The 26,183-nt window shown below is 40.1% G+C and overlaps 1 protein-coding gene across 2 annotated transcripts in view; it reads left to right on the top strand.

Moving 5' to 3' along the window:
• LOC133225532 (protein ARK2N-like) overlaps nt 1-8,809 on the top strand; it is a 48,837-nt gene extending 40,028 nt beyond the window's left edge. The window contains exon 4 of one of the 2 annotated variants that reach the window (XM_061378032.1): nt 8,449-8,809. In XM_061378032.1, the coding sequence (XP_061234016.1) occupies nt 8,449-8,723 (275 nt within the window). In that variant the 3' untranslated portion in view covers nt 8,724-8,809. The remainder of the gene's footprint in view (nt 1-8,448) is intronic. The other variant, XM_061378031.1, reaches the window with a different exon arrangement.
• Nucleotides 8,810-26,183: the final 17,374 nt, after the last annotated feature.

Here is a 26,183-nt window from a genome sequence, read left to right as displayed (position 1 = left end):
TATTTTTGTTATATTATATGGCTGCAGTTAAGTTTGTCATGATTTCTGTTATAAGCTCTTATTTTCAAAGGGCTTTGACTAGAAACTTTCAGGGAGTTAAAATTTCTTCAGCTGAAATTTTTAGATAAATTATAATGTCATCTATTCTGTATTTCATTAAAGTAGTCTGGCCTTATTTAAGACTTTTTTTTGGTTATCAGAAGGAAACACTTCAAATTTCCAAATGAGAGTTACATTTTGAATGTATGCTCACATATCAACAAGTTACATCAATACCAGAAAATTTAACAAGTAGAAAAAAATTCAGTAGGAGTTTTGCCACAGATGTGGAGAATCACAGATGATAATTTAGAGTTTCTCTAATTGTCCTAGGTTTTATACTTAAGAGTGAAGAAACTAGAAGGTTTCTTTAAAGGATTTTACTTATTGCTTGAAGAAGTAAATGTATCAAGTCAGATCATCTGGTGCAGGCTGGAAGATGGTGCCAGTTTAAACCCAACTGGCCTATCCAAGTTCATATATATATTGCCATTTTTAATATTGAATTATGTTTTCCATGCAGCAGCTGTTTCTTCATGGGGTAATTGAACACCCATTTAACTGTGGAGTCAGGATTTAGTAGCAGGTAAAGCACAGCTACTTTGTTAGCTTTTTTTTTTTTTTGCAAATGCAAAAGAAATGTCTTCAAATATCAATAAATACAGACTGGCAATTCACTAAATGAAAACTTAAAGGATATGCTCCTAGAATTGGACCATATGTAGGAGTCCTTGGCAATTCCAGGGGCAAGCTTAGGCTGCAAGTTCTTCCTCAGGGATTTGTGCTGCTTCCCTCCCTCAAATGGGGTCTGCAGGAAATCCCACCCTTCACACATTATTTCATCTGAGCGTTTGGGGGTTTTGCTTCTCATGCTTCTGATAAAACATTTGAATTTTCAGGTTTTATTGGGGGGGGGGAAGGTAGCATACAACACATTCAAATAAAGGCAGTTAAACTATTTGGTGTTTCTACTGAAAAAAAAAGAAAAAGATGGGGGAGGGAAGGAAAAAAAATCTTAAAACTTTAAGATATAGTGTTCTTTAGTATTATTTTTGACAGTATTAGGACAAAATAATTTGATCAGAAATATACATCTCTTTTTAAGTCCACAGAGTCTTTTAGTGGTTTTGCTGGATTGTTATGTTATTTTATCTGAGCTGCTAGAGTTAAGACTGGAGGACCAATCTTCACTTCAATGAAATGGGATTATATTTGGCAGTTATTTTACAAATTGAAATATTATATATATGACTTGTTAATATATTCACATACTGTAAATATTTTTTATTAAAAAAGAAAATATTTCAAGGGTATTAAGAAATTCAATCCTAGCTCAATTAAAACCAGTAGAAAATTTCTACTAATTTCAGTGGGGCTAGCATTTCAACTCATTAGAAATTGAATTTATTCTGCAGGTTTTGGTTAGAGAATCCTTCAGCTGAGTTTAAGGGGAGTCTGCTTCATGAGTGTGTGTAAATCAGGCCAGTTAAGTAGATGTTTTTAAAATAATTGAGGCCTGCATTATGACTACTGCAGTCACATTTGGAAGTATTAGAACAAATGCACTGTGTAATTTGTACTGTAGAAGCTAAAATATTCAGGCTGATTGATAAAGGTGGACAGTACCTTGCAAAACATAAAGCTAGAAATCAGTCTCACAAATTTTATTAGTCTCATAGTGTTAGATCAGCAAAATTAAGACACGTGGAAAATAGGCTTATTAAGCTAGAAGTGAATTGAAGTGCTTTGTGAAATTTCACAGACTGACCAAGCAAGGGGTTAGTCTGGACCATCACAAGTTTTGCATCAAAACTGTATTACTCATTCCATGGGAAGAGATGAAGTTTGTACATGCAAAAATGCGATGCTTTCTAGAGGGGTGCACGTTTGCCTGCCTTTTCCTAATGTAAGCTGTATTTACATAGGAAATTGTTTTGGGGTTTTTTTGACTGTCATATCTATGTCAGAGTAGGGTGTGATGGTTTCCGAAACCCTCCTGATACATTTTTGCAAGTAAAACTGGGGAAGAGATCTGGCTAATCTATCTGCTTCCATAATTAATAAATCATTGGGTGGCATCAGGGGAAATAAATCCTATCATGAGATATAAAGTGTATACCACTTCCTGATATTTTCAATACACAGCCATGTTCCACATACCTTTGCTTAATGAATAAAAAAAAATACTTTATTATGTCTTTATATATAATTTGTTAAAACAAATCCAAGATATTTTCCATCTAGTCATCAAAAAGCCTGAAAGAATGAATGTTGATCAGCAAGACTTGAATTTTTGGGATCTTTTTTGATACAATAGATTAAAAATGATCCTGTCTGAGAACAGATACTCATTTGATCATGTTGTTTTGATTTTATTATTATGATAAAAAACAACAAACACAAAAGCTTTACTGTGTGAAATGAAGGAAAATGTGAGGAAAGTGGATTCATTGATAAAGTTCACTTTATGATTTTAGAGAGCATGTTGTTGCATTGCTATTGTTTTTATTGTATTTACAATGTATTCTTTGTCTAACCCTGTAAATTTTGAAATGTAGCTACTGTAACCTGAAATAAATAAATATAAATAGTAATAAAGTGTTTCATGTTGCTAAACAACATAAAAAGCACAGATCTCCTTCACCCCCACCCACCTTTGAGAATTGTTTTATGGTTCAGCTAGTTTATTCTGTTTGAACTGCGCATACTTTATGAAACTGCATCAGCTCTAGATCATGTTTTAACATCAGGTTTGTGGTGCTTATCTAAAAGAAAAAGACTGACACTTCAGCCTGGAGTCTTATATATGATGAAGCCTTTCTATTTGGTTCAAAAGTTACTCATGTGTCTACTGTAAAACTACTTTGGATGAATCATGTTTTGTGTGCCAAAACCTAGGAATTATTTCAATTATTGTAGTGATCGTCTGATTTTAATATTTATATAGGTATTAAAGTGCATTCTATATTTGCTTAATTGTGAAGTAAATGGAGTTATCATCTCTTAAATTTAAATGTCAGGTGTAATTTAGGGCATTCTTAGATCTTTTATTATTTTAAAATGTCTCAGTATTCTCTTTTGTTACATAAAAATAATTGCTATTTAGTTTAGATTACTGAGATTGAGAAAAAAGCAGTGCCTACATTCACAGTAAAGATGTAGAAGTGAGTCTGGAAACAGTCATGTCTCCTTGGGCTTGAGATTACCCAGGTGCCTCATTGTGTTATCTTCTTAGCTTTTGTACTTTTCACAAAAGCATTCCTATACACTTTCTAAACTCAATAATTTACCAGTTAAAAATAGCTCAATAATATGAGGGGAATATTGTTTTCAGCAAAACTGAATTTCTCTGCTTGTTAGCGCTGAGCAAGCTGCAAATCTCTGCTTGCCTCAGTTTCCCCCATAGGCAAATCATAGAATAGTTAGAAATGGAGGTTAATAAATACCTTGTAGCTCTTTGAGATTCACTAATGGAAAACCTTTTGTAAGAATAAAGTGCTTTAATTATTATTGTTATTATTATTATACCTGTTTTGTATATTTTAAAGCTTAGCTTATTCACACCTAAAAAAGGCTCCACATCTCCTCATTGCAAAGACACTGATGACCATCAAAGTTAGGCTTTTAATTTGGAAATTATTTCAATGAGGATAATCCTCTGGAGATTTTTCCACTGCTTGTAGAGAAAATATAGTGAAGTTTAAATCCCATCCTAGAATTCATCTTGCTATACTTCAGCAGTGTAAAAGTCAGGTGCCTTGTCAAAAGTGGTTGTCTGAATTCTTTCTGTTTACTGAGGAAGGAGGAGAGATGATGATGCTCCAGGCTGCAATTTCCAGGATGGGATTACTTAACCCTGAAGTGCCTCTTCGGCTACAGTGAGAGGGAGTTTAAGTGATGAGCTTTGCACTACATGCCTAAATTTAAGAAAGCTAAAGAGAAATAATTACTTAACAGACTAAAATCCTCATTCAGGCTCTGCTAGCTAATATCTTTTTTTTTCCTATGATAAAGTACTGCTGTGCATTGATACACAGCTGTTGCAGTGCAAAGGTATGGTGCTGGATCACTGCTTTTAACCTACAGCTGCAATTTTGCAGTTGATTCCCCTTTTTGCTTGTGCTGTCATTATAATGAATAAGGGTTAATAGGAGTGTGCATCTTACAACAGTTTAGACTGCTGAATATTGAGATGTGGCTCTATGAAAAGCATGAGAGTGGCTACCAGATAAAAAATAATATAATTTTCTATGTTGCAAGCTTAAAATGAAAGTTGGTATGTGTAGAGCTGGGGTTTTGTGCATGTGGCTTCTGATACAGTTGTCCTGAGAGGAATTAGTTTTGATGATCTGTGTAAATTAAGGGAGAATTGGAATTGGACACTTGGAAACACTGTCCCCATGATGACTTATGCCTCTGAATTATTAAAAAAAAAAAAAGGCAAGCAAAGAAAGTAGTCTTTCCCTCCCCCTGTTAAAGATGTATTTTGATGCTGATACTTATTAACTTTCAGCCCTCCATTTTTCAAGCATTTATTGTTTTAGGAATGAATTAAAGCTTATCAGCAGGGAAATGTAAGTCTTCCAGCTATCTTGGCTTCTCAAAAGGTGCAGTTTTTCTTAAATTGATTGTTTAAATTACTGACCAGGGAACCTCTGGATTTCATTACATAAAATTTTGATTCTGACATGATTTGTTTTGTGTCTGTTTTTTTTAAACCTGTTGAAATCATGTTAGTAATTATGAGGAGTGGCTCTATTGTAAAGAAAAGATGATAAATTACAACCATGATCATAGTTAATCCATTAACCTTTTCAATCTGAAAGCATTTTTTCACTTATTTCCTAGCTGAAGCCAGTTTTCCTTATTTCATGGTATCACACATTCACTTTGTATCACATCACATAGTTGGCTGGGGAAGTATTATTTATTTCCAAATTTAACCCCTCCTGTCCCATCCTTGTAGCACTGAAAAGGAAACAGTCTTTGGGGAATGGAGGATCTTAGAGGAGTTTTTAAAATATGCCTTCACTGCATACAACTTAATTATTGTTTATTTACCTCCTTTTTTTTAAGCATATGTAAGCATTTATTGCTTATTTCTTCTTTGATACATGCTGAAAATCCTAGGATTTGTTGCAGTGTTGTAGCCATTATCCTGGCCTCAGTCATTTACTGGTGATAGGTATGGATAACTCTGGTGTCGGGGGCCCTTCACTTCCAAATCTGTTCCTGAATGGCAAGGCTGAGAAAAACAAAAGTAGATCTCTGCTGTGATTGCTTTGTAAATAGGCAGCTTGTTTTTTCCAGATCATTAAATTGGTGGGTATTACACTGATAAATATAAGTATAGTATGTAAATTATATTGAAAATATTTTAGTCTGATGTATACTATATTTAAGCTAAGTTATAAGGTGTGCTGTTTGGAAGTGTGGAAGATACAAGAGTGGAACTACAGATAACAAGTTTATGCTTGTATTTCCTACCGATGAAGATTTCCACACAAGTTATTGCTATGGGTAGGTGATGAGAATATCACTCTGCATGTATATACATTTATTATATATTCTTGCATGATTATACATGTAGGAGTGGTACAATTTTGACTTGAGACTCTTGGTGCCTTTTCTCCAATTATAATTTTACTTGTGGAGACATTTCTGGAATCAAATTTCACTTCTGCTTTTGGAGATCTTGGTAAAAAGTGAAAGAAGCAAAGACCTGAAGGAACAGTACATAGCTCCTGAAATTTTAGATAACCTATTGAAAAAATGGTCAAATAGTCAATATTGTACTTGACCCTGGTATCTTCTGCACTCAACTGTTTATTTTTATAGATCACATTATATAGTCATGCTGAACTCTGATGATATGAATGAAAGAAAACATGCCTCTTGTGATTCATTCTAGTTGTAACTTCCGCATGTAATTTAATTATCGGCTGTCATGTGACACAAACTGAACTTCAGCCAGCTGAATTTTGAACTTGGTATTCCATTATTTTGTCTTTTAAAAAGACAGGGATTACCTTTCAGTTAATTATCAGGAATTCTTTTTCAGTCATAATCATGTGTTTCATGTTGTGAACAGTTTGGTCTTTAATACATTGGCTTTTACCCATTTATTTTTGTTGTATCTGGTTTAAGTTTGTAATATAACATTGGTTTGTGAAATTGTTTTGGAGGCAGGTCTGATCAGAAATATTTTGTGAATTTCTTCATACCTTCTTGCAAAACTGATCTTTAGTATGACTTAAGCAATATGCCCTAACATGATTTCACCAGGGTAATCTCAAGGGAACAACCTATTAGGGAAACACTGTAATGTTGCTCCATTTCTCTTGGTAAGGAAGACAGGTGTGTAAGTCTAAATATCCTTTAGAAAGTTAAATTTCAATGTATCTTCTAGTAATTAAGTTTTCTTCTTCAGCCAGATCTGACATACAAGGTTTTACTTAACTCAAAAAACTTAAAGCTAACAAAGTTCAGGTTCTGTGGTGCCTTGGGCTCAAGCTATTTCATACTCTCCTGGAGCATGTGAATACATATGTCAAGTCAAATTTCACTTATCCCTAATAAAGCAAAGGTAATAAGGTAGAAAGACAGCTTGTGTAACTACTCAATCAGTTGTTACCAAGTCTGTGGGATTATGGAATTAAAACTGCATTTCATAGGTATAAACTTATTTAGCTTTCTAAAGACATACTTCAGAAGTTGAATTTTACTGTTTGAAAAAATGTAACTGAACCACCATCTCTGCAAGACTTTCAACCATTAATAGCAGCATTAATCTGTCACTGTTTAAAAATGTAGTTCTGGAAAGACAGCTTTCCATCTTTGTTTTTTTTTGAATATGAAAGGAACAGGAGAGAAATTTTTATCTGATAGTTTGAACAAGCAGGGCTTTGCAAGAAAATAGTTCTAAAGACTGAGAAGTCTTTTCATTTTATTCTTTGTGACTTTTAAAGACTTCTTTAGTCATTCTGAAACTCTGAAGGTCCTATCTTACTAAGTGCATTATTAGTTTATGATTATTTTACATTATCCCATGCAAATTATACCCTCTATGTATCATACCCATAACAATAATGTCCTGCAGACCCTCAACTGCCAGAACTTTCTTGGAGTTAAAGAATTGCAGTAGCAAAGATGTTTATCTATTTCATACTCATTTTTGTGGATGAAGTCTTGGCCCAAAGGAAGTTTTGATTCTCTCATATGGGGAGTGGAAACTCCAACCACTTCCATCCACCCTTAGTTGGTAAGCATTTGAGTTAAAATGTGCATTCTTTCAGAATTGCAATGTTTATCTGTTCTCTCTGCTGCTTTGTCTTGATTTTTACTTTTTTTCTGAATCTCTTCTGTTTCTAGCATGCTTTCCAGTTAGAATTTTCATTCCTCGCAAAGAAAATAGTCTGCCCTAACAAAATAGACCAAAAATAGCTTTTGGTTATTCTTCAAGAATAGATTTCATGTAAGCTATTCTCTCCCTCTTTCTACCTTCACTTTGGTGGCCAAAAATGCATATGTTAATCATATCAAATGAAAAGCATTTTTATCACTGCACATTATAGTTTTATTTCTTGTTACTCTTGATCTTTAAAAAAATAACACCAAACAATGTTTCATCTTTAAAAATTCCCCTGCTCTTGATGGGTAAATGTTATGAAAGGAAAGTAGCCTGATGGTAACTTAAACAGGGGAAGTTCAGGTTAGGTATAAGGAAGAAGTTGTTCATTGTGAGGGTGGTGAGGCACTGGAACAGGTTTGCCAAAGAAGTGGTAAATGCTCCATCCCTGGCAGTGTTCAAGGCCAGGTTGAACACAGTCTTGGGCAACATGGTCTAGTGTGAGGTGTCCCTGCCCATGGCAGGGGGGTTGGAAATAGGTGATCTTCAGTTCCTTTTCAACCCTAACAATTCTATGATTCTATGTTAAATTTATTGCCACTGGATCAATTATATAAAAAAGTTTTATTCAGTCAACCACAATGTAAGCTGTCACTTGAGTTTTGTAAAGTTTTCTAGATGTCTTGCCAAATTTTATGTCCTGTAACTTATTATTTTTTATTTTAAACTGAAGGTTTTATCTTTTTAAGATTGTAAATGTAACATTGTCAGATATGGAGATGTTTATGTGTTCATGTAAAAGATAATACACAAATAACTGATACATTAATAAACATGTTTTTCTTATTTTTGTGTTTTCTGTGATGCAAAAGTTAAAATGTCTCTAATCTCAGGCTATGTTCATTAATTGAAGTTTAAGAATTCATATAATTTATAGTTCTTTAAGGGTTTCACATAGGAGATAGATAGTATTAATGCTTAAACAAATGATTTGTACTTTTAAAGATGTCTTTCACAGTATGTTGACTTCTAATCCATGTTGCTTTACTCTCCTTCTGCAGATGGACCTCCAGTTGTAGCTCATTATGATATATCAGACACAAATTCAGACCCAGAAGTGGTAAATGTGGACAATCTGTTGGCAGCTGCAGTAGTTCAAGAGCGCAGTAATTCTTTAGGAAATCAAGACTCAGGATCTGCCTGGAGAACCAGAGGGCTGCTAGGTGAACTGGGCACTGATACAGGTTTGCTTAAATTCTCTCCCTCTATCATTTGTTCCAGCATCTCAGCTGGTGTCTCTCCCTTTCTTGCTTTCTTGCTTTCAGCATTTTTGTAGTTTACGTAGCTTGAAATGCTCCCTGTGTGGATTTTGCAATAAACCAGTACAGGTGCTTATTAAAAAGGCCTGACATTTATTCCAAAATACAACTGATAAAACGCCAGTTTTCTTAATTATTTTTTTCTCCTTCTTTTCCCTCTAATTACTACTTGGAACTTAGTTCTGGGGTTTTGGTGGTGTTTTGTGTTGTTTTTTTTAATTAAAGTGAGATAAGCTTGTTACTGAATGGTTGATTATGACAACACATGCCACCAGCTAGTAAACCATTCATAATCTCATTTTAAGTAATGTAATTGTCTATTTCTTTTAAAAAAAAACATTAATCCCATATTCTATCTGCATTTTTAACATACCTTAGAAAATTGGACCATCAGATAAAGATGAAGGGTGAAAAGGTGATAAGGGTGGTAAGTAGGCTTAGCATCATGAGACAGCAGAAAAAAAAATCCTTCAAGAAAGCAGGAGCATGAATACTGTGGAAGGATTCAGAGAAGTTCATGTATCTTGTAAACACTGTTCAGCTTCACTAAGTGCTTGCAACTCTTCACTAACAAAAAAGTTAAACCAAAATATGAAATGCTACTGTGTTCTGGATGCAGAGAGCTAACAGGGAATGTTTCCTATCAACTTCATTTCATAGCCTTCTATGCCAACATACTGCCTTCCTTTCCACTAATTTTTTTAATACCCATGTTAAGACTTAGCTGTGTAAGACATGGAGTCTTGCCTTGCACATCAGTTTTTTGTTTCATGCTGTGTTTTCCAAATGTAAGCCTGCCAAAGGGCACCTGGATTGGAAGTGTCCTGGTGGCTCTGAGCTACTTTTCAATGTCTATAAAGCTTAAAGAAATGAAAATATGTGGCTGATTTTGAAAAAAGTTGTTCCATTATTATAGAGTGGACAGGTCCATTTTGTTTGAATATGAAAATATCTGTTGCATTATTTTCACAGTGGTCTATGGCTGGATGTTCTTCAAGTCTATTTGAAGCTAGCCAGTATTTTCCAAGCTCACTGGGACTGTTTGCAGGAGATCAGCTGACTGATAGTTAGCTGTTTGACTTATAACAAGCCCAATCCTTTATTAAGTGATTTATGAAATTATTAGAGCAGCTGAAATTAGCTTTATTATATATATCTAATGGATTGGTACTTCAAAGGAGTGTAAGGAAATAAAAAGTAATGTTTCTTGCCAAGCTTTCTTCCACTTTCTGCTTATGAGTACATCATGCTTCAAGCCCAGCCACTCACTCACTTCCCCCCCTTCTTCCCCTCTGCTCCCAGAGGGATGGAGAGGAGAATCAGAAGAATGTAAATCCCATGGGTTGAGATAAGAACAGTCTAGTAACTAAGGTATAATACAAACCTACTACTGCTACCACCAATAATAATAATGGTAAGGGAAATAACAAGGGGAGAGAATATAAAACCAAAAGGGGAAAAGGGAAAGAAAACAATAAACACAAGTGATGAACAATACAATTGCTCACCACCCACTGACAGATACCTAGCCTGTCTACACTACACAAGTTGTTTTTCGTGCCTTTCATTTGCTTTTCTTCTTGCTTATACGGGTGACTGATACCGGCACGGACTGATCCTTTACTTCAGTTAGAATGTCTTTCACTGGAGTTGGAGTGTCTGCAGTGTCTTTCACTAGGGTTGAAGTGGCTGTAATGTCTGTTATTGAGATTAGAGTAGCTGCTGTACTTATCGCTAGAGTTGGGGTAAGTACTGTGCTTGGAGATGGAGTATCTGCATTGTCTGTTGCTGTCAGGGTTTGAGTAGCTGCTGTTCTTGTCACTGGAGCTGGGGGAACTGCTGTGCTTGGGGTTTGAGTAGTTGTGTTGTCTGTTGCTTTGCCATGAGATCCAGAGGCATCTTTTTCCTGCTCTTTACAGAACAGGGCTCTGTAGGCATAGGCCAAACCCCAGCATATTGCTGTAAATTGTCCCTCTCTGTATTGCCAGGACAACAGCACACCTTGACTAAGTGTTCTGCTAATTTTTCCAGATTCTGCATTTGTTTAGGAGTGAAATTCCAAAGCAATGGCCTAGGAGCTTGCCTATACGATCCCATACACCCTGCCACTTATGACTGTCCAGCCTCAGGGAAGATCTTTTGGTGGTATTCTTAAATAGATGTTTATACTTAGACAAGAACCGAGCCAGACCCTGCTTAGCTTCTGAGGCTGGTGAAGCTCAGCCATAGCTGGTAACTCAGAACCACACAGCCACTTGCTCACTCCCCAGCTTCTTCCTCCCTCCGCTCCCGGATATAAAGAATCTAAATCCCACGGGTTGAGCTAAGAACAGTCCAGTAACTAAAATATAATACAAAACTACTACTACTACCACCAATAATAATAATGATAAGGGAAATAACAAGGGGAGAGAATATAAAACCAAAAGGGGAAAAGGAAAACAATAAACACAAGTGATGCACAATGCAATTGCTCACCACCCGCCAACTGATACCCAGCCCAACCTGAGCAGTGATCTGGGCTTTCCGGGAAACTCCCCCCAGTTTATATACTGGGTATAACATGCTGTGGTATGGAATGCCCCTTTGGCTAGTTTGGGTCAGGTGACCTGTCTCTGCTTCCTCCTGGCTTCCTGTGCCCCTCCTCACTGGCAGAGCATGAGACTGAAAAGTCCTTAATTGAAATAAGCATTACTTAGCAATAATTAAAAACATTGCTGTGTTATCAGCATTGTTCTCAGACTGAAGCTGAAAACACAGCACTGCACCATCTACTAGGAAGGAGAAAAAATAACTGTTACAGCCGAACCCAGGATAGAGTACAATGCTGCATTGCAGGTAGAAATTTGTCTTTCCTCTGCCTTCATCCAAGGGGACTTGCAAGGAGGAGTTTGTTAAGTACAAGAGAATTTCAGTAAATATCTTCATCCCTGACACCATGGGAATGTGTCCATACGAACTTGCTCCAGGTGCTATAGCCATGTCACCCCCTAAAAAGTTGAATCTCTCTTTCTTCCTGCACCCACCTTGTCCCAGATCCCTGCATCCTCAGTACACTTCTGACTGCAGGATTGTCAGTGCTGGCCTTTTCTGACCATGTGTAGGATTGCACATTTGGAAAGCAGAATTTTCAAATCTTGCATCTCATTCACAAATATAATCTTCAGCCATTATGTATTTTAACAGACATTAAATGATTTTTCCCATGGTAAAATAACACCATAAGCTAAGTGAAAAAATCTTATTAGGACACACTAATTATTGCAAGCACTGAGGTTGTAGGGCAAACAAAACACTTCCTTTGGGCATCATCCTAATGTTTGTACAACGAAATTAAAAGCAAAGGCATGCTATTAGTCATGAAATTAGTATTGCCAGAGTCTGTAAATCTATCTGTATGCTGTAATCCTTATTTGCACTCAGCTAATCTTGCAATATTTACTCTGCTAATCATGGCTTCTCTACTGCGAATTACCTTTTTGTTCATAGAATCATAGAATAGTTAGGGTTGGAAAGGACCTTAAGATCATCTAGTTCCAACCCCCCTGACATGGGCAGGGACGCTTCACACTAAACCATGTCACACAAGGCTCTGTCCAGCCTGGCCTTGAACACCGCCAGGGATGGAGCATTCACAACTTCCTTGGGCAACCCATTCCAGTGCCTCACCACCCTTGCAGGAAAGAATTTCTTCCTTGTATCCAATCTAAACTTCCCCTGTTTAAGTTTGAACCTGTTACCCCTTGTCCTATCACTACAGTCCCTAGTGAAGAGTCCCTCTCCAGCATCCTTGTAGGCCCCCTTCAGATACTGGAAGGCTGCTATGAGGTCTCCAGCTTCTCCAAGCTGAACAGCCCCAACTTTCTCAGCCTGTCTTCATACGGGAGGTGCTCCAGTTCCCTGATCATCCTTGTGGCCCTACTCTGGACTTGTTCCAACAGTTCCATGTCCTTTTAAAGTTGACTCTTTGCATAAGTCCAGGTAGATGACATCAACTGCTCTACCCCTGTCCCATCAGTTCTGTAGCCCCATCATAGAAGGCCACCAAATTGGTCAGGCAGGATTTCCCCTTAGTGAAGCCATGCTGGCTGTCACCAACCACCTTGTTGTTTTTCATGTACCTTAGCATGCCTTCCAGGAGAATCTGCTCCAAGATTTTGCCAGGCCCAGAGGTGAGACTGACTGGTCTGTAATTCCCTGGGTCATCCATTTTACCCTTCTTGAAAATGGGAGATTTATTTCCCTTTTTCCAGTTGTCAGGAACTTCACCTGACTGCCATGATTTTACAAATCAGTGGATTAGCAACTTCATTTGCCAACTCCTTCATGACCCGCGGATGGATTTCATCAGGTCCCATGGACTTGTGTATGTTCAGGTTCTTAGGATGGTCTCAAACCAGATCCTCTCCTGCAGTGGGCCTTGGGCCTTCATTCTCACAATCCCTGTGTCTGCCTTCCAAGACTTGGGTTGTGTGGTCAGAGCATTTGCCAGTGAAGACTGAGGTAAAGAAGTCATTCAGAACCTCAGCTTTCTCCAAATCCAGGGTAGCCAGTTCTCCCAAGAGCTTCCGGAAGGGGTCTACATTGCCCCATGTCTTTCTTTTAATCGCTACATACATATAGAATCCCTTCCTGTTATCCTTAACATCCCTAGCCAAGTTTAATTCTAACTGGGCCTTAGCTTTCTTAACCTGGCCCCTAGCTTCACGGACAACATCCCTTTATTCTTCCCAGGCCGCCTGTCCTTACTTCCACCTTTTATAAGCCCCTTTTTTCCTTTGAATTTTCTTCAGCAGCTCCTTATCTACCCAAGGAGGTCTCCTGGCCCTCCTGCTGCACTTCCTTCTAGTTGGTATGCAACACTCCTGAGCTTGCAGTAGGTGATCCTTGAATATCATCCAACAGTCTTGGGCCCCCCTGCCCTCTAGGGCTACATCCCACAAAACGTTACTAAGCAGGTTCCTGAAGAGCCCAAAGTCTGCTCTCTTGAAGTCCAGGGCAGTGAGCTTGCTGCACGCTCTTCTCACTGTCATGAGGATCTCAAATTTGACCATCTCATGATCGCTGAAACCAAGGCTGCCCTTGAGCATCACATTTCCAACAAGCCCTTCCCTGTTGGTGAGCACGAGGTCAAGTATGGCACCTCTCCTTGTTGGCTCCTCTATTACTTACATAGGGAAGTTGTCTTCCACACAATTGAGGAACCTCCTGGATTGCTTGTACCAGGCCGTACCATCCTTCCAAGGGATATCAGGGTGGTAAGTTCACTGAAATTAAAGCTATGGTAATATATGAAAGCTCTTTTGGGGCTTCCATTTATACCTCTGGGGATTTATTTTGGGGCTATTTAAGAGCTGGTCTGCTTTGCTCCTCTGTCAGACATTTTCCTGTCTAGCAAAGGGTGCTGAATGGTGGTATGTCATTAATACAACATATTAAGGTAAAATGTTATCCATACCGGTTTGCATGAAACACTGACCAAGGACTGTTCTACTCTTCTGCTGCCTGTACTCTAGCAGCAGTGACGTTCAGGAGCAGGGTGATGTGAATCACTGTGGCAGTGATCACCTAAAGAAAGATCCCTGTTTGCATCACCACCACATGAATCAAAGCTTCTGAGTGCTTCCATTTCATATTTCACAGTGTGCCTAGCCACTTCTATTAAAGAATTATCTGTGACCCATTTTGGGACTTTCTGGCAGTCAGTGATATTTGCCAAGAAATGTTCAGCTGAACTGTAATGTTAGGAAAAGTCAGCCTGGGCTATTAATTCATTTTAAGTCCAGCTGACAAACAGTTTTTGTCTTATGAGGTGGAAACTCTTCCTTCGGGTACATGGCAGCAAACAGGTTTACTTCCCTTGCTAGCTCTGATCAGATGTTGCACTAAGGGTCTTCACTTTCCAAAACAGGAACATACAGTATGTTCTCTCCCCCTCTATTTGCTTGCATCTTATCCAAGTACCTTAAGCAGTCATTAGAAGGTTTCCCTGGCACTTGTTTTAAGTTTCATTTCTTCTCTCTGTTTTCTCTTGACCTACTTGGAAGTATAATCAGTTCTGCATGTACGCTCACCTTTGAAATTCTGTGGATTGTTATTAGGTCCTCCTTCTCTCATCTTTGAAGAGGTGTCCAATCAAACTAGACTAACATATTGTCCTGGGTTCAGCAGTAGCAGTCATTTTTCTCCTTCTTGGTAGCTGGTTCAGTGCTGTGTTTTGACTTTCGGCCTTGGAACAGAGCTGATAACACTGATGTTTTGGTCTGGCTAAGGACTTTGTGAGCCTCGTGCTCTGCCAGGGAGGAGAGGGAGCTGGGAGGAAGCAGAGACAGGACATCTGACCCAAACTGACCAAAGAAGTATTCCATACCACAGCACGTCATGCCCAGGATGTAACTGGGAGTTACCCGGAAGGGCTAGGACTGCAGGGTTGGAGAAGGTATTGGTTGATGCTTGGTTGGGATGGGGGGGGGGGAGTTATCGGTCGGTTGGTGGTGAGGTGGTGAGGTGGTGAGGTGTTGTATTCTCTTCCCTTGTTATTTCCTTTATCATTATTATTATTGGTAGTAGCAGTAGTGGTTTGTGTTATACCTTAGTTACTAAACTGTTCTTATCTCAACCCGTAGGAGTTGCATTCTTTTTGATTCTCCTCTCCATCCCTCCGGGAATAGGGGGAGGGCAAGAAGGGGGGGAGTGAGTGAATGAGCTGTCTGGCTGGGTTTGAACCACGACAGTTCTTTTTGGCCCCTAACGTGGGGCACGAAGGGTTGAGATAATGACAGATCTGTCTGGATTAATAGTCACTCATCACAATACTGATTTATTGGCTCTCAGAGTTGTTCCTCTTGATCTCACAGTTTCAGAATGTAGTACATTACTTAGACCCGATATTTGCTGTGTTAGTGTTTATCAAGTGTGGGGTTTGGGCTAAGGTTCTTGTCTCACTGTACTTTATGGCAATGACTTGTAATACGGGTGGGCTCCAGCAACAGGGCGGGGCGGACATGGCCCTGGACTTGCACCTGGCCGTCCGGCTGCTCTTCACCATCCTGGCCCTCGTCCCCGCCTCCGTCTTCATGGGGCCGTGGGGAGCCAAGGGGGAGCGGCCCCGGGAGCTGGCAGCTGCTGAAGCAGCCCAGGAAAGTGGCCCCGGGCACCAAGCGGCAGGGAGCAGGGCCAGAGGCTGGCAGGGAGCGGCTGCTGGTGGAGGAGGTCGTCGCAGTCGAGGAGCGGAAGGAGGCAGCTGCTGAACAGCAAGACAAGGCGGCAGAGGAGCCGAACGCCGCGGAGGAGCCGAGCCCCGCTGCCTAGCCCAGCCCCGCGATGGCCGAGAGCATTCCCCGGAAGCCGCCCGCCGAGCCCCAGGAGGATGCAGGAGACCCCGCAGCATTTCCCAGCAAGGCAGAGGAGGAAGATCTGGACTCAGAAAAAGAGAAGCTGGTGGTGGGAGAGCCGGCAAGCACAGCAGCTACACCAGCCCCACTGACAAGTACAGCAGCATTGTTTGAGAGTTCTGAAGGTCTGGAATGGCTTTTGGGTATCCTTGGGATCTGCCTGCTGATTGTGATGGGGATCAGCATGTTGGCACACATACAGACTGTGTTTTACCAACCACCATTTTGTCTGATCCCGAAATTTAAGAAGAGTTGGGTTTGGGCGTTGGCTGGGGTTACATGACGATGTGGTCGGACCAAGAGGTTTTCCCCAAGGCTGAACAATCATGAGTGGCAGGGCATGTGGGACAGTATGGGTGACTATCTAGTCCACTGGGCCCCTCCAGTGCTTTGGAAGTGTCAGAGATGGAAGGCAGTTGTATGGAGTCCCCAGCGACAAGTTGCTGTAACTGATGAAGAGGATGGTGAATTATTTTGAGCCTGGTGGGCCCATGGCACTTCAGGACAACAGAGCAGAGATGCAACATAGAGATGGACTCATGATCGAGGGGTGGACTTAGCAATAGACACTATTGCCCAGGTTATTCATGTGTGTGAACACTGCACACAGACTCTCCTGCTCTGAAAGATTGTTACAAGAGATGGAGCCTGACATTATGGACCAGATGGACACAGCAGCTTTATAGGGACTGGTCCATGCACTAATATAAGAGTGCACTTAGATAAGAGTGATGGTATATCGAAAATGTGGGAACTGAGCATGACGTGAATGGTATGGAATAAGGGGTGGATAATGTCCTGGGTTCAGCAGTAACAGTCGTTTTTCTCCTTGGTACCTGGTGCAGTGCTGTGTTTTGACTTTCAGCCTGGGAACAGAGTTGATAACAATGATGTTTTGCTTTGGCCAAGGACTTTGTGAGCCTCATGCTCTGCCAGGGAGGAGGGAAGCCAGGAGGAAGCAGAGACAGGACACCTGACCCAAACTGACCTAAGAGGTATTCCATACCATAGCACGTCATGCCCAGGAGGTAATGGGGAGTTACCCGGAAGGACACAGGGTCTTCTGGGTCGGACTCGCTTTTTGACGGGTGGTATTTTATTCTCTTCCCTTGTTATTTTCTCTTATCATTGTTGTCGTTGGTGTTAGCGGTGGTGATTTGTGTTGTACATTGGTTGCTGGACTGTTCTTGTCTCAACCCATGAGAGTTGCATTCTTTCGATTCTCCTCTCCCTTCCCTCCAGGAGCGGGGAAGGGGAGAGCCCTCGCCTGCTTCCAGCCCGACACCACTCACTGGGAGTGAGTGCACGAGCTGTCTGGCTGGGTTTAAACCACAACACATATAAATCTAATTTCAAATTTCCTGTTTGACAAATCATTCTTCCCCTGTGTAATACAGGTGAGTGAGGGGTTTCCAAGAAGTAGGCAGTGTCATCTGCTTCAGGGCTGCCCAACGTCCCCCAGCTTACTGCTAGAGAGAAACAATAGAAGTAATCTCTTTTTTAAAGAAAAAGAAAATTAGTTATTATCTCTCTCTATTGAAATCTTATATAATTGATTTAAAAAAATAAATTATTTCCTGTAAAATAATAGTTTTGGCTGGTTTGTGTTTTCCATGCAAGTATTATTTAATACGTCACAACACAGCTTCACTAATTGTGGCAAAGAAACTTCTTAGCAGTACTTGGCAGAAAAGGCAAAACTTGCAACACTCGTGAGTATTTAGGGAGGACTTGTTTGACAGACTGATGAACTGGGTAACACTGAAGAACAGTAATAATAAAACAACACTGCTATATATGGAACTTATGAAAACCAGATTATTTTTATAAGTAATCTGTAATAATGTTGGAGCAGATGTGTGAAGCAGTGTGACCAAAAGCTGACAGGTTTGTTAGTTTTTTTTCATTAACTGTCTTCCCCTACTGATTGATTGCTTTTAAGAAAATAAATTCTTTTCCCTTGGTATGTGTGGTGTTTCTTTTCAGCCTATAGGCTTTTCTTGCCACAGTATCGTTGAGTTTGATTTATTGACAGTAGATTGTCTTAGTATTTTATTTCAAGAGGTTTAGGCACAGTCTAACTTAGCATTGAATTTATGCAAGGCATTTGACACTGTCCCACACAACATCCTTGACTCTAAAAATGGAGAAGCATGGATTTGATGGATGGAACACTTGGTGGATAAGGAATTGGCTGGATGGTCACACTCAGAGGATTGTGGTCAACGTCTTGATGTCCAAGTGGAGACCAGTGACAAGTGGTATCCCTCAGGGTTTGGTCTTGGGTCCAGTCCTGCTCAACATCTTTGTCAGCAACATGGACAGTGGGATTGAGTGCACCCACAGGAAGCTTGCTGATGACACCAAGCTGCGTGGTGCAATCAACACACTGGAGGGAAGGGATGCCATCCAGAGGGACCTGGACACGCTTGAGAGATGGGCCAGTGCAAGCCTCATGAAGTTCAACAAGGCCAAGTGGAAAGTCCTGCACCTGGGTTGGAGCAATCCCAAGCACAACTACAAGATGGGCAGAGACTGGATTGAGAGCAGCCCTGAGGAGGACTTGGGGGTGTTGGTTCATTAGAAGCGCAACATGAGCCAGCAGTGTGTGCTTGCAGCCCAGAAAGCCAGCCATATGTTGGGCTGCTGTGAGAAACTGATCTGAAATCAGACTCCACTGTCCATTGTCTCAGAGATGGGTGGGAGGAGTTGAAATAAGACTCCGAGGTCCATTGCCTGGAAGAAGGATGTGAGAAGCTGAACTTGGACTCCAACATCCATTGCCTGAGAAATGAGTGGGAAAGAGCTAAGACTCTTCTATCCATTAATTCAAAGATTGGTGTGAGGAATTGCTGTCCGTTATCCCAAGAATTGCTACAAACAGGTGCAGACTTTTTACAAGGGCATGTAGTATTAGGACAAGGGGGAATGGCTTTAAACTGAAAGAGAGGAGATTTATATTAGATATTAGGAAGAAATTCTTCACTATGAGGGTGGTGAGACACTGGAACAGGTTGCCCAGAGAAGCTGTGGCTGCCCTGTCCCTGGAATTGTTCAAGGACAGGTTGGACGGGTCTTGGAACAACACAGTCTAGTGGAAGGTATCCCTCCTGCCCATGGCAGGAGGCTGGAACTAGATGATATTTAAGCTCCTTTCCAACCCAAAACCCTTTGTGATTCTGTGATTGTCATAAAATAACAGCTGGAAAGACTAATTATGTGGAGTTCTTGATGCAGTAGTTGGGCTTTGTTCATATTTGTGTGATAATGCCATCACTAGAGCTACTGAGACTGGATAAATCCAGTGGTCATCCTTTTGAAAGTCAGATAAGTTGATCTAATAAAATCTCTCAGTGTTTCAGTTTTGGGTTTTGGTTTTCTTCCTCTTAGCTGGGGAAATTTCCTGCTGATTTTTGAGTTGTGTAAGCTTTTGCAAACTGGTTGTATTTGCATTTTCCCCATCTGTAGGTCATTTGGATCCAGGCTACCTTGAAAGTAACAAAACCTCTTCTGCTAATGCCCAGATCAGTGACAAAATAAATATTGCCTCTTCTGATAGTGAAGTAGAGTTTATTGGAGTTCACGAACATGCCAGGTACGAATTCCTTTTTATTGCTTCAATATTTCTTTCATTTTATCAGAATAACTGTATTGCCAATATTAATAAAGAGAAAACCTGCTGACTTACACTTCTGCAGTTATCCATCCATGACTGACACATGAGCAAAAATATTTATGTGGGTTCTTGTTTGCTTTTCAAATATTCACTTTAAGCATTTAATCATATTCCAGTTTCTATAACTTCAAGGTACGAGAGTTCAAATCCTCAAAGTAGATGAGGGTAAGGAAGCCAGAGGTTTCTCTCAAGCTCACACAGAAAGCTGTCCTGATGTGCTTCAGCTGTTATTTAATAGATTTTCTTTCTGTAGATAGAAACAACACTGAGGCACACATGACTTTGAGGAATTATCCCCGTGTGTCTAAGTGCTGAATAAAAAGCATACCTACTTTACAACTTTAACGAGTTGTGGAGTCAATCCGCGCATCAATTTGGCGAGCCGGGCAGGAGGCCTCTGTTTGGCTGCAGTATCGGCTGACGGGCGGACATCCTAGGCACCCCAGGCTGCTTGCCTGGAGGAGGTCAGCTTCTCGTCCGCTCACTGCAGGGACAGACAACAACCTGTGCCGGCTGCGGAGAAACTGTATGCTTGAAATTTAGGTAATTTAGGGGGCCTGTAAGGAGTATGCGTGTCCCGGGGCTTCTGGTAAGGCGCGCAGAGACGTCTGGCGCACAGCGTAGTTCCCCTTGGTAGGTAGGGCTTGCATGCAGGGAACTTGCCGACCAATAGAGCAGCCGCTAGTGACCCTGAGGGTGCATCAGGTGAGTCCGGGTTTTTGCTGCATCCCAAGTTTTGGGAAGCAGGACAGACCTGATACCATAAGAAGCAGGAGACGGGTAAGCGGAACCATAGTGTGGGTGTGTGGGATCCCAAGTGTGCTTGTGTTTCTGTGTGACTGAGACGTAGCATAGCTACGAAGTGAGTGTGGAGTCCTGATCCGCAGTTCCGTGTTCTCCGCGAGGAGAGTGGCCGGAGACAGACGAAGCGTCTTTGTTTTGTGTTGTGTCTAAGTGTTTTGTGTGCGTATGTCTGTTGTTAGTGTTAAAGACTACGGTGCTTAAGCGGTGGGGGAGGAGTAGACAAAAGTAAACTGTTGCTATTGGGGGGGGGGTGTTAAGAAGAGTTCCCTCTGCACCCCAGTGGCTGTATAACAGAAGTATAACCTCTAATATCTGTAGTCCTACTCCTGAGACCTGGACTTCACACTCAGTACCAGAGGCTTGTAGCCTCATATATGGGTGCATAATAACTTTTGAACAGTGGAACCTGCCGTGGATACAAGGACAGTGTAAATTTTGATGGAACCAAAACTATGATCTAACAACAGGGGAGTTGATCTGCAGAACCCAGAGATATTATTCTACTGAACCCCCTGAGAATATCATAAAACTCGTGTGTAGGTGCTCTCATATTTTTAAAGTGCATTTTCAGAGCACTGGGAAAGAGAAGCTATAGAGATTTGTAAAAGATTGTTTGAAATGGGAGCCGGTCAAAACAAGGGATTTCTGAAGAAAAGCCCATTGGGTTATATTCTGGCACATTGGAAAGAACTGGGAGGGTCTTCTGGGGGCTCGGTAAACAAAAAAACATTGATAAACTATTGTAACCAATGGTGGCCTTTATATACTTTGGAAGATCAGGAGAAATGGACTAAAAATGGAACTCTGAATTATAATACGTTGTTACAATGAATGTTGGTTTTGAGGTGGCCAGGAAAATGGGATTAGGTACTATATACAGGTATGTTTTTCACTTTAAGAAACCACCCGGAGTGGCAGGCAGAATGTGAAATTAATATAGCTCTGCCAGATCCCTAATTTTGGCCTTGGACAGGGAAAAACTGAAAGCTAAGCTGGAGAGATGTTGTTTGGCCTGTGATATTGGGGGAATGATGTTTAAAATTTATAAATAGGAAAATTATATATCAAAGATAACTCCGAGAGGAGCACCATCTATATCTGTCCTATCAGATATTGATAAGGAGGAGGAGGTGGCTGTCACCTGCAACAAGCAGCTCATTCACATTAAACCAGAAGTGCTGTTGCAGCGGCAGGCATCTGAAACCTCTGCAGAACAGGGTGAGCAACTGTGAGAAGAAAAAAGGGGAAAACCAAGTGGAAAGGAGGGGAGCTCGCCCATCTCCTGTGTTTGAGCACGGGATGGGTGCTGGGGCAGGCAAACAAGTGGGAACAGACATGTTGACAGATGGGACTGAGGGCTTGTTGAATAAATGGGGACAGAAGAGCTTTGAAACTGATGGAGGAGGAATGTTGGGCAAAGGTGGGGGAAGTGGGTTCTTCTGCTATGGGACCAGATTGGTGTGTGAGTGCTGTGGGGAGTTTTGAACGTTAGAAGTGAGACTGCCCTGCAGGGGAGGGAGTGCCATGGGGTGGCTCCGGTGGCTGAATTGGAACTAGACTGACAAGGGACCTGGGGAATCTACCCTAGCAGATCCACTGGTTACATTAAAACTATGGACTAGAGGAAATAAAGTGGAATTTTAGTGGATACAGGAGCAAATTATTCAGTGTTAAATGAGAAGGAAAAGAGTTTGTTACAGATGTGGGAGCTACTGGCCACCAAGGGAAAAAAAAAAAGACAAAAATAAGTGCAAAACGATGCAACCCTTAATGTACAAATTGGGATAACAAATAGGAATGCATAAAATTTTTATGTATGCTAAATTCTCTGAAATCTTCATTAGGGCAAGAAGCAACATTTAAAGAAGGCAAAATGGAATTAAGAGTTAAAAATCAGTTAATTGCAGTTTTAAGTATATCTTTAATTCAACAGAAAAAGCAAACAGGAGGACCACCCTGAAATAGAAGAAATCCTTAATCCAGGTATATTTGGGAGTATGGGCATCTGAAGTTCCAGGTAAGGAGAAAAATGCTTTGCCTGTTAAAGAAGAAATAAAAAGGGGGGCCTGCCCAATTAGAATAAAACAATATCCCCTAAAATTGCAGGAAAGGGAATTAAAAAAAAAATAAAATCATTTATATTAATTGAATGTGAATTGGAATATATTGAATGTGAATTGGAATATAATACTCCTATCTTGCCAGTAAAGAAATAAAGTTGCAGATTGGTTCAAGATCTCAGGAATCAACACATTTGTAGAAGATATTAATCCAGTAATAGCTAATCCATTTTCCTTATTGACTAAATGGAGTCAGAAACGGTTTGCTGTCTTGGATTTAAGGACTCTTTCTTTTGCTTACCATTCGCCAAAGAAAACCAGAATTTATTTGCTTTTGAATGGGAAAATCCTGACACAGTAAGGAAAACTCAATTAACTTGGACAGTATTATCTCAAGGGTTTTAAAATAGTCCAACGATTTTTCAAAATCAGTTAGCACTGGAACTAGAATCATGGAAACCACCCACTCGGATGAGGACTCTGTTACATTATGTGGATGACCTGTCAATTGCTACTGAAACAAAGGAAGAATGTACCCAGTGAATGGTGGGATTATTGAATTTTCTGGGACTGAATGGTTATTTGGGTAACCAGACAAAAGACCCAACTAATCCAAACCCGAGTTTCCTACCTAGGATATGAAATAACAGGACAGAGAGAACTTGGAACTGCTGGAAAAGAAGCCATTTGTCAAACTCCACGACTGTCAACCAACAAGGAGCCACATACGTTCCTGGGAGTGACTGAATGATGCAGACTTTGGATGCATGATTATGGTGTTCTGTTAAGACCCCTATATGAACTGTTAAAATAAACCCCTCTCTCTTTGGAACAGACTGATTCATCAGAGGAGGCCTTTAGAAATTTAAAAGCAGAGCTAATGAGAGCTGCAGCTCTGACTTCTGGATATGACTAAATCCTTTTGGCTGTATTCCTATGAAGAACAGGGAATAGCTTTGGTGGTCCTTACTCAGAAAATAGGACCCTATAAGTGGGCAGTGGTGTATTTTTCAGAACAGCTGAATGAAGCCAGCAAAGAATGGCCTGGATGCCTAAGTGCTGTGACAGCAGTTGTCATGAATATTGAAGAGGCTCACAAATTCACCTTGGGACAAAGGATTACTGTACTAGTGTCCCATGTGGTATCAGCAGTCCTGGAACAGAAAGAAGCCCACTCTCATGTTTTTTAAAATACCAGGATACCCTTGTGCAACATCATGATACAGAAATTGTGGTCAGTGTTGTCAATCCAGAATCCTTTTGCAGAACAACCAACAGAACTATTAACACCCGACTGAACTGTATATTCAAGCCAACCAGATTTGAAAGAAACCTCTGGAACATGCCCTGCAATTGGCTAAAGACAAAAGGATAAATATTTGGACTGATTCTAAATATGCATTTGGTATGGTCCATGCACAGTGTGCCATCTGGAAAGAATGAGGACATTTGAACACACAGGAGAAACAGGTTAAACATGCTACAGAAATTCTATGACTGCTGAAAGCTGTTCAGCTACCTGAGGAAGTAGCTATTATGTATTGTTGAGGGTATTAACAAGGTGAATCTGATCAGGAAATTGGAAATAATTTGGCCAATTTTGAAGCCAAATGAGCAGCTGAACTATTTAAACTCATTCCCTTAATCCCTGACAGCAAACAAACAATTGAGAAATCTAAACCTAGGTATTCAAAGGAGGATAGAAAATTGGTTGGAGATCTCAAAGGAGAGGAAAACAAAGAAGATTAGGTTCAGATACCTGATGGGCAAATTATAATCCCCTATAACCAACTCTGGAAGCTAGTTCAGGCAGAACATAATAAAAATCATTGAGGTAGAAACTCTTTGTATAAATACTTAGATGAACAAATTGAAGGAAGGAATCTGTATAACATAGTTCAATTAGTGACAATGTCAGCTCTGTCTCAGGAATAACCCTAAAATTGAAAGTAGAAATCAAATTGGTACAACTGGGGAGGAAGTTATCTGGGACAGCACTGACAGATAATTTTTTCCTGAATTATTGAGACCAGTATTTGTTGGTGTTAATGAATACTTTTTCAGGGTGGCCAGAAGCATTCCTTTGTAGAATAAATAATGCAAGACAAGTAATTGGAACATTGTTAAACAGTGTAATACCTTGTTCTGGAGTACCAGAGGTAATTTCTTCTGACCAAGGCTCAAACTTTAGTACAAGAAATTCGCAAAAATTAGAAATTCATTAGCAACTACATGTTCCATACAGGCCAGTGGGCAAGTTAAAAAGCTAATAAAACAACAGAATAGTAAAATATGTCAAGATACTTATACCAAGCCTTACCACTGGCTTTATTAAGAATTTGAACTAAACCTCGGTTGAAAGAAGAGGCTATCTCATGTAAAATTTTATATGGAAGACAATATCAGTCCCAGTTTAAAGGAGAAAGTCTTCTGGAAGTGGGAGACGGTTATCTGCTAGAGTTTCTGATCAATCTGGGAAAAGCAATTAGAAGAAAGAAGAAAATACTGAGGACAAGAGCGAGAGGCGTGGATTATCCAACTCAACCTTTTAGATCCTGAGACTGGGTTTATGTTAAGAATTTTTCAGGAGATCCTCTACGGGAGAAGTGGAGCGGACCGTACCAGATAATATTGACCACCTTTACAGCAGTGAAGATAAAGGAACAAAGAAAGCACCAGAACCAGAGAAGACATGGCGGATCGAACCTTCAGGACCCTCGCATATGAAATTCTATCAGTCATAATTTGGATTTATGTGATAACTAACATACCACCTTGGGACTAATACTTATACCTGAAATTAATGCAGAATGTTACTAAAGTTGTTAATTGTAGTGACTGTTGGGTGTGTGCACAGTTGCCTGAATCAGAAGATCAGGGCCTTCCATTAATTGGCATTCCAATTTCCAACACTATCTCATGGAAAGATGTACTACACCAGGAACCGGAATAGGAGACTATGTTTGTTTAAATGCCACAGGTGTAGGTCACTATTCAAATTGTAATCACACTATTAATATAGATGGTATAGATGGTGGCCTGTTCCTGAAGGGAAAGGATGGTACTGGTTAAGTGAGGGTTTAACCCTATTGCTGAACAGAGTACTGCATTTCATAGTTTTGTGAGATGGCTAATTCCATCTTTGGGAATAAGTGAATTAGAGAAGGCAATCATAAATATCGCAGCAACCATAGGAAATAGAAAGTAAAACCATTGATATAATCCCAGTGGAACAAGGATCAATAAGAACTCCTGTTCCTGAGACAGATCTGGAGGAAATCTGGAAACAAACAAAAATATTTAATAAAATGGCCAAGGATGATACCTCCTGAGGTTTGAAGAAGTTACCTTCATGGTTACCTGATCTCTCCTGGTTAAGGCAACTGGTTGCAGGAATATTAATGTTAATTGTTTTAATATTGACTACTTCTAGTATAATTTTCTTCCTGGAATTATAAATGATCTATGATAAATTATGAAGATTGAAAAAGAAATGAAATGTAAATATCAAGTAGAAACAGGAAACTATTTCAAAAAGACTCT

The sequence above is a fragment of the Neopsephotus bourkii genome, unplaced genomic scaffold (assembly GCF_033783945.1).
Source record: "Neopsephotus bourkii isolate Nb327-2 ecotype Australia unplaced genomic scaffold, CSIRO-AGI_Nbou_v1 NB_1761, whole genome shotgun sequence".
In the NCBI taxonomy this organism is placed as follows: domain Eukaryota; kingdom Metazoa; phylum Chordata; class Aves; order Psittaciformes; family Psittacidae; genus Neopsephotus; species Neopsephotus bourkii.
The sequence above is the reverse complement of the archived record's forward strand: the minus strand, read 5'-3'. Positions and strand labels throughout refer to the sequence as shown.